This window comes from Atta cephalotes (genome assembly GCF_000143395.1).
Source record: "Atta cephalotes unplaced genomic scaffold scaffold00012, whole genome shotgun sequence".
Taxonomy (NCBI): Eukaryota; Metazoa; Arthropoda; class Insecta; order Hymenoptera; family Formicidae; genus Atta; species Atta cephalotes.
The window spans coordinates 1,273,976-1,283,953 of NW_012130076.1; the positions used below are offsets into that span (position 1 = coordinate 1,273,976).

The 9,978-nt window shown below is 33.6% G+C and overlaps 1 protein-coding gene across 1 annotated transcript in view; it reads right to left on the reverse strand.

The window, feature by feature from the left end:
* Positions 1 to 9,978, reverse strand: part of LOC105617334 (neurotrimin) — a gene marked incomplete at its 5' end in the record, with an annotated part of 93,513 nt that overhangs the window by 22,756 nt on the left and 60,779 nt on the right. The window contains one exon of the mRNA XM_012198897.1: positions 7,304 to 7,462. Within this exon, the coding sequence (XP_012054287.1) occupies positions 7,304 to 7,462 (159 nt within the window). The remainder of the gene's footprint in view (positions 1 to 7,303; positions 7,463 to 9,978) is intronic.

The following is a 9,978-nucleotide window of genomic DNA, read 5'->3' on the forward strand; positions in this document are numbered from 1 at the left end:
AATTTCATTTGTCGATAAATAACAAAACGGGATAGAGAATGAAAGGGATTACAACTGCAGGCTAGAAAGGTATCAATAAGTTTGCAACGAGAATTTCCGTGCGAAATATGATCGATGTTATCGATGATAAATCGAGGTAGATGTAACTTTTACGCTGTGACATCGAATGCTTTTGGTGTCAATCGATTTTTTTCCATGAAACATGGAACGTTGGACCTCAGTGGAATTCGGCAAATTTTTGTTTTTTATTCTCGGGGATGTTACGGTTTCCGGGAATTTCGATAAAGTTATAGCTATAGACAGTTTGGCGCACGGGAAAAGTGCGTGACGCCCCAATCGACCGAGGCCGCTTTGATCGTCGATATTTTTATTAGCACTGGCAGTCCAGAACTGCAGAATTTCTGAAAATCTTCAGGATTACGTTCTGTTAAAAAATATCGTTTCATACCCGTAACATATCGTTTTATTGGTTAGTTTTTAATTTTCAATGATGTTATAAAAATATGGAAATAAAAAAGGATTAAATTATCTTTGCAAATAAAAAAAGAGAGAAAGGGAAAGGGAGAAACGATGGCAAACGTTAAGTTATTCCGACACAATTCTGTTTAATTCGATCAGTGGCACGAATAACGTCGAGATAACGTTTTTCCGCATTTTGCATTGGAAATTTCACCGAGTCATATTTTTAAATGTGTTCGTCCACCTCAGTGAAGTTCACGAAGTACATTCGCGCAACTTTTTTTGACATCAGTACCGCCGCACGCGACACGACGGAAATTGGTTGCCGAAGTTCCATCACTTATACGTTTCAATTTAAAAGCGGATTGAACGCTTTAGGCTTTGTGCGTGCAGGTGCGAATTCTCGATGCAAATTCTCTGTAAATTATTATGATTATTGCGCTTGAAAAATAATCGTACGCGAGAAAAAACGCCCGACACTGATTCGCATTGCGCAACTGTACTGCGAACTTTTACCATTTTATCAATGTAACCATTATTGTCGGAAGAAGGACCACTTTCGCGCGCTAAAATGCACCGGGAAAATGTGCATACCGTTTTGACGAACGATCGCATAATGCAGCAGCTGTGAACTCGATTGTGAACTGTTTCGCGAGCATATGTGCGATCTCTATAAAGCATTTTAAATTATACTAGTACACGGACACAAAGCATGATAATAAATAAAACATACTGCTGACTACTGTTAAATTTTCTGGAATTGTTGGACGGAGTATCTCATAAATTCCCATTATTCATAAAACGCATTCAATAACATTGTAGCCGGTAATGAAAAAAAAAAAAAAAATAAATAATAAATATGATGTATTATAAAAGTCTCTGAATATTTTAATACATACGTGTAATTATATTCAATTAATTCAATATTAAAAACTTTGAAAGGGTGAAACTGGTTCATATCTATCATATCCACACACACACGCGTATTCGAAATTCAAATAGTAATTTACGGAGAACCCATTGCCCCATCAACTCGGGCAATACACAGTTCAGAGACTATGTGCATTACAGGTTGCAAATTCAGTTTACTTATCCGAAAGTTGAAGGCTACCTATCTCCACTTGACCATAATTAAATTCAACCGAATGTCCGTGCTCTCGCATCAATAATAAATTTATAGTTTCACGACGAAAAGCTAAGTATGTCAAAATACAAAAAGCAGTAAAAAGCACGCGAACTGAAAAAGAATCGCGCGATGTGAATCGCGATATTTCTGGTATCACGATATCGGAAGCTAATGATACTAGCTTTCTCAAGTTCGAGACCCGTTGAGACTCCCGTCGAGACAAGATTACGACGTGTTACATCGAAGTTCTGAATAATCCAATAAGGCTTCATAGTATAACAATATCCTGATCGTAATATCATTAAGGTACAAGATCATTATAAAAAGTCGAGTCTTTTTCTAATGTCGTCAAACATCTGCACGTATATGCAGTAGGAATATTCTCCGAGTTTGACCCGAAATTTTGAAGACATCTTCAAGTTTCGAATATGATCATTATTTCTTTGTAAAGAAATTATATGTGTAAAATTACAACAATTAGTAGCGAGTACGATGTATTAAAGATATACATTTTTAAAGATATACATTTATACATACTTAAATTTAAAAATAAAATTGCATTCTTCTTTATAGTAAAATAATAATGATAGAGGAATCTCTCCAATACACGAAAAAATGATTAGATTAAAATTTAAAATCATACAGGAAATATTTACGTAACAATTTGCAAATAATTTATGTTCAACTTTTTAAAGATATGTTATCAAGATATATAAAAATATAAATAAAATATGTGATATTATCATTATATATACATATTAAAAATTTGTACAGTATGTATAAAAATTATAAAATAATATCATTGTTATAGTAATTTTTTGGTTAATATAAAGATATATTTACATAGTTAAAGGTAAAGTGCTAATTTTTGTAAAAACGCCACATTTCCACATTATAAATTATATAATTCTTACTCATTATATTATTTATTTTTTTATAGTGTGAGTTGTGTGAAATGTAAAACATCTTACATAAGTTTTAAATTTTTTTTAATAAAAATAAATTTGACAAATCTTGTAAATAACGTTTTTATGTAAGAAAAATCCTTTTAAAAAATAAATAATGCATGAATTGGCGAAAGTGAAATTATGTACTAAACTGAATTTTGATATAGGTGTAATGAATTTTGCCAATGTATAAAAAAAACTTAAAACATGAATTAATTGTTAGAAGTGCAATTTTTTAAAAAATAAATATCTACATAAATAAAGGATAATCAACTTGTATTTTTTAATTATTATATACATATATTATGGCGATTGTCGTTGCAAAAGTAGTATGAAGTTTAAGCAACTACTTTCAAATGCTTGACGAATGGCAATCAATTCGCAATTGATTCGCTACTCATCACTAGATAGCGGCTGAACTCGTAAGTCAAATCCGACATGGACTTAGATAAAAACTCGCGAGTTCGCTGTAACAACGCTGTAACACTCATCCGCTTTCGTTTCTGGAAGGACGGCCGCAACATAATTCCGAAGAGCAATCTAATCAATCTACGTCTTCAAGAAGGCCGCTTCGCCTCGACCATTTACGGGACAGAGGAAGGACGAGAAGCGATTCTGATTTATCCGACAAGAATCTTCGGTGCTTGCAATTTCCGACGAGAAGTCTGCGGTATTCAGCTTACCAATGTCTGCGAAGCCCAATTCTAAGGAGTCACCTGCGGAACAATATGAAAATGCCACGTGGAAATCTGCCTGCCGTGGAATCTCAGGGGACTTTGAGTTTTTCCCGACCGGTGCTCCAAATTCTTTCTCGCCGGCTTCACCACTTCACAAGAGAGGCACGCTGCCAAATATATCGATTCACCGAGGCATTTTGGTAATACCGCAAACAACCAATCGGTCTGTACAGACGGAGTCAATCATACAGATTCATCGAACTATCCAAGCAGGATCGCGAACAATTAATCGGTATCCATACAGACGTAGCAGCCGGACCGCTCTTTTGTTACTACTTCAGTTTATCACTGCGGAACTTTACTCAGCGCCGACTATGACGCGTGAGACAACAACAAGGGCATTCTGACGCTGAGAGCGAAATCACCAGGGATGACGAAGAGGCGAACAAGCGACTGTTACAACACTTACAATTAGCGACTGAACACCAGTTGCCAAATCTAGAGGGAGGACCAGATCCGACACAAATTAATCTGACAGGATCATCTCTCATTTGCATACACAACTATCGTTTTCAGAACGACCATGATGTTGATGTTAGTAAAATACACACATACATACACACACACGCGCGTGCGCGCATGCATATATGCAGAATAAGTTATAAATATATTTTAGTTTAGCGTATTTGAATAAAATAAAAACGCAAATGTTATACAATTATATCAAATAATGATAATAAACAATTATATCAAAAACTTTTTTATTTACAAAAGTTTTAGATGGATACTTCTTTTTCATAATAGATTATCAAAGTGTTCTGTATCATTTCCATCATGCCTGAGCACAATGTATACATATGATCGGCATATTCATTCATAAACATTAGCATTCCATATTCTCCTTTTCTATTTGCAAGAACATGATCATAAAATTTTACTTTATATGACTCATTCCATAAATCATAATTTTGTTCGACTACTAAAATAATTATGTTAGGGATGCTCGAGTTAGCTGCTAGAATATCAAACATAATTATTTTGATAGTTCCACAAAATTACTTTTAGAAGTATCTAAGTAACTATCTTTAGGTATTTCATCAAAATTGTCCTTTCGTGTATATAATTATCAAAATATAATATCAAAATATAAATTCAAAAATATTACAAAATATAAAATAATTAAATAAAAAGTTAAAAAATACACAAAACATTTTAATAATTTATAATAAAAAATATATAAATTATATGTATATTAAATTAATACATAAAACTCAATTGAATAAAACAATTTCAAAGATGTCAAGGACTAAGAATCAAAGATGGTTGTTAGTTGCTAATATTTAATATTCTATCTAAATAATATACATTAAAACATAAAACAGATGTTTCGACCAAAAATTAGATCATTTTCAATGTAATTAAAAATATAAATAATAAATAAATAATGTCCTAATTAACGTTTCCATGTATATAATAAAATATTCTTAAATGTATATATTATTGTACATATAATTAATATATTTTTTATTTGGTAAATGCCAGAATTTTATTTTGTCTTTTATTTGTCTGGTCACTTTTAATAATTTTCAGTCTTACAATATTGTTAGATTTTATATTTTGATGATTTTTATACTAATTACTGGATACTACCTTGTTTCTTTTTTATTATCTCAAGGTTAGAATAATTGTCTAATTCCACAATTGTGATAATTCTAGTCTGTAATGACCCCTTGGAAAAACTATTACGCGGGAATATTCTTTTGAGAGATCGCCACGCTGCGCCAGTGCAGTGTCCCAAATAAGCTGGCGACCCATCACGATCGAAACATCGTGGTCTCCCTTCTCGGTACACACTTTATCCGATTAACGGCGTAATAACGAAACTATGGATAGCGTAATCGCGGTTTAAGTTTGGTCCGGTTGTTTATCACTCCCTCTCGAGCCCATATATACGACTACGACCGCGCATGCACGCCTATATGCACCGAAGTCACCGTATCGCGCGCTCGCCGTGTGTTTGCCAATTTCAATGCAAATATAGAAGATCTTCCTCGGTCTCTCTGCAAACGTATCACCTCGCTCTAACCTATTGGCCTTGCCACGCGGTGTATTTGCGCTCTCGAGCGACCGCCGCGGTGCAGTGCTGAGCGGCCCTAGGCTTGATACGGCTCGAATGTACTCGTGCAGTTTAGCCCGAATGTATTTCCGCCGCCGCGGAGCGTAAATCTTTTTTCAGGCGATGCCTTTACAGCCACAAGCGCGTAACGGAGCGGAGCTTTTGGCGCGTTGCCGCCGCGTTTAGGGACGTTAGAGGGATATTTACTCGATTCGAGCTACTCGAGTTTGCGAGTTGAACCCGTACGATTCCCCCAATGATATCTTCCGAAAGCCGGGCGCGTTCATTTATCTTTCAGGGACGAGAAATAATCTGGACGATGTTAAATTTGTAAATATTTAAAGCTCGTCCGCGCTTTTTCAAACGTTTATCAGACGAATTAAATTATATTATTTTAAAAAGCATCGTACATAACGTTTTTTGCAAGTCAGCTATGAAAGTTACAAACTTCATAAGCAAAGTTCTACCTCCGTGTGCTTACGTATTATGTGAATTCGCAGCACCATAGATAAAAAAGAAGAAACAGGTGAAATCAACATTTCTATAACGGAAATATCAGTAAAAATCGATGTACAGTGGAGAAGAAATATAATGTAAAAACTTAAAAAGTTTGATATATAATATCATATAATAGGACAATAAGGACAAATGAGTGTCACACTCTGTAGTTGATGCGAAGGAATACAATATAATTTTATTATTAAAAAAATTAAAGAAAAAAATATATTCAAACGTTTCGAATTTTTTTTCAGGTCATTCTTACGGTATACGCAGTTGGAAAATTAGTGTCAAATTTAATACATTTTACATTATATTCGAAACGGTCCATGAAATTTGTGTATAATGAATATATTGAGAAGTAATATTACAAATATTATATGTAAAAGTTAATACAAAAATGTAACACTATAAGCAAATTATAAAAGCATGTTTCTCCGAAAATTTAATATATATAATATGTTAAATTAATACATTTTATTTATTTATTTTAAAACTTATATTTCAACAAACATTTTTTTAGTTGTTTATTTACTCATAAATTATGTTACTTTAAGAAGTGTTGAATATATTTAATATCAAATATTCAAAATGTTGAATATTCAATTTAACAAAAAATATTCGAATAACTATGACATTATTTTAAATGAACATTTGGATATGTTAAAAATTCAATAGGTACAAAAATTTTAACAAGTATCGATTTTAACATAAATACAAAATGGACATACAGTAAAAATATTTTTTATTACATATAAATTTTACACAAGTTTTAGTAGACAAAAATGGTAAAAAGAATATGTCATTCACATCGAATTAGTCGGTCCAAAAATATCCCGTAAATAGATGCATAAAATTAAAGAAGCACAGAACCAATATTTACAGAATTAAAATAATCAGTACAATAATAATGTTCATAAAAAGCAAAAATATTAAAAAGGATTAGCAGAAATAATTACAGTTTAAAACAAATAAAATTAAATAAGTAAGATGTTGACAAGATAGAGAACTTTTAAAGTCAAATAGAGTAAAAAAGTTTATAAAAGACCGAAGGGAAAAATTAAACTCTATAGTTTTCCATGGCAAAGGAGCGCAGAAATTTCGTGATTGTCCGGCGCGGAGCTAATGACACATAAAATACTTGGTACATTTCGAGAAGAGACATTTAAAAAGAGGGAAAGAGGGGAGGGGAGGGGAGGGGAGGGGAGTTAAAAGCGCAATCCGGAAAAGGACCGCATCGCGAACGATCGTCGAGTGCACTCTGTCGAGTATCAAACGTGGCGTCTTCCGCTCGTCGTATTCGATTAACTCTCGCCGTAAACGAAGCATCGTTGCGACGAGAGGGAGGTGGAGGAGCACGATAAGAAGAGGTGCGATAGAGAGAACGAGTCATCTTAATTCAGCGAAATTTTCTCCGACTTTATCACCCATGCCTGACTGCGAATTACCACTCATTCGCGGGCAGCTCGTTAAAACTCACCTTCCTCTCCGTTCCCGAGCTGAATTTGCTGACCGTCCTCGCGCCGCCAGGTAATGTTGGGCGCCGGGGAACCCGTCGCAGCGCAACGCAGAGTCACGTTTCGTCCCTCCATCACCACCATGTCCGTGCTGGTGTCATAGTCCAGAATATCAGGCGGCACTGTCGGCAAAAAAGTACGAACGTGAAAATATCGTATATAAGTTGAGTGAGCTGGGCTACACAGCACGTACGTGCATTTAAAAAAGAAAAGATAATCTGAAGAGAGAAGAAACTCTGCGTTAACGGAGATGTGAATCACGCTTCTATACTTATATGTTGTTCCAATTATCTCGATTTACCCAATCGAGCGAGATTGTTTTAACGAAAATCGTAATTATGTTTACGATTCGTTTCGCAAAAAATTATCTCGGTGATAGATATTAATGGTACACTATTAAAAAAATTTGATATTCGTAATTATATGGTAAAATAATTATAATTGAGAATTTCATATTTTTATTTATTATTACTACATAATGTTACATAGAAAGAATCGTTTTGTTGAAGTATCTAAAAATCTAGATATAAATCTAGAAATAATTTGTTTGGATCAGAATAAATATGCAGGAATAAATATGCTTAAATTGTAGGTTGCTAGAATATTAATATTTTTTGCAGCATTAGCTTGAGAGAACGCTTCAGCAAAATTATTTTCAGACTTGTACTTGATTAAATTTTTGAATACTTGAGCAAAACTTTTTCCATGTAATAGTAATAATTACATTTGTAACAAAAAATATAGTCGTTTTTGAGACCAATTATATATGTATATTTTCTTGAATATAGGATTATAAATATAATAATTATTATATTTTTTTTTATTTATTGTTTAGTAATTCTTATTACTTATAACATTAGTTTTATATATATTAATGATAATTATAAAAATGGACCTCCTAAACATAATTATTTTACTATGCAATTATAGTTACAAACATCAAACAGTTTTTTCTTAGTATATTAGAAACTCAGTAGAATTATGTTAGATAGAAAAGTACATCAGATGAAGGAAAACCGCGAGATTGGATAACCGTACTATATTTGTCTTTAATCCAGCTAATGGACGTGATCCTATAATCATACGATATCTAATAAAAGAGCTTACATTCAGGTATCTGGTTACCAGAAATTAGAAGATATCCCGAGCAAAAGCGGAGTACAGAGTAGTAAATTTGATCTTCATGACGCTACCATGAAGACCATGAGACGTGAGAGAGCGCAAAGCGTTTGCTTTCGCAATACTTAGCGCAACAATAAGCCTGTAAGTTGCTTCTTGCGAAAGCAGTAAAGGGGTGGACAAGTATATCTGTTCATCCATAAATCAGCCGTCGTGGATTAGCTCTCTGTATGCGCGAAGGGTGGAAACTACGAGCAGTAACCACGTCGTTCACGTACAACGTACGACGGGACGACACGTGCGCATACACGACGCATGCAGGCTGCACGTAATAAAGTAGACAACGATAACGGCGGGAACGAACGCATCCGCGTCATCTCCGGCGGAAGCGACAACTTCACCCCGCGCGCCACTCATCCTATCTATAATGTCAGATCTCTTATACTTAGTCATTAAAGAGAGAGCAAGTTAAAGGAAACGAATTTCTCATTTCAGATATCACTCACCGACAGAAAAGTGTTTGGTATTTGTGATTATTGATAAAATTGATAAAATAATTATTAGGTTATTATGTTAGAACTTTAATTTTTATTGTTATTACTGCTATAATATTAGTAATAGTAATATTTATATTTATAATGTTATACATAATATTTATATATAAAAATATATAGCTCGCTATTATATATATATTAATTCTATATGTAAATTATATATATAATATTTTCGATAGCTATATAAAATATATAACTAGTTAGTCGAAAATAATTATAATTATTAGTCATTTTTTGTGTGTCAGCTCTATATACATATATTATATAAAATTATTATTACTACACAAACCAAAGAACTTTTCTTTTTGTACAATATTATCAATTGTTATACTAAAGTAGTATAATAACTATGAAAATGAAATTCCTAACATTAAATAATCATTTCATACAATCGAAATATGAAAATGGAATTCCTAACATTAAATAATCATTTCATACAATTATAATAATCACGATTATCAAACACTTTTCTTTCAATACGAACTTCTCGAGACCCGGGAGTTTTGCGGAGTTTAGAATAGTTCGGAATTTATCTCGGATTATATAAACATATGTACACACAATTATTTCATTTTGTTCATAGCACCTGTCATAAAAAAATTCTTGACTTCATCGACGCGACGGACAAGATACAAAATTGTCTCGCATGCAACTTTCCTATCCAATTTATCCAAGAACGTGCGCGCATTAAAATCCCGTATATACAAATGCAGATTGTTGAAGCTTACCGACCGCACTACTCTTGCCCCGGTTTCCGTATAAAACGACGGACTTTACGATCGCGATCCGGAAAGAATATCAACGCGCGACACGCGCGTTCTTTGCGGAAATCATAATCCTGAGCGTGGCCCGGTTATTCCGCGGCCAGGCTTTTCCATTTTGCTACACCCATTAAAGTCTATCCAAGCTCTCTTCTTTTATCTTCTCTTTCTTTGCGTTCCGCTTACATACTCTCTCTCTCTCTC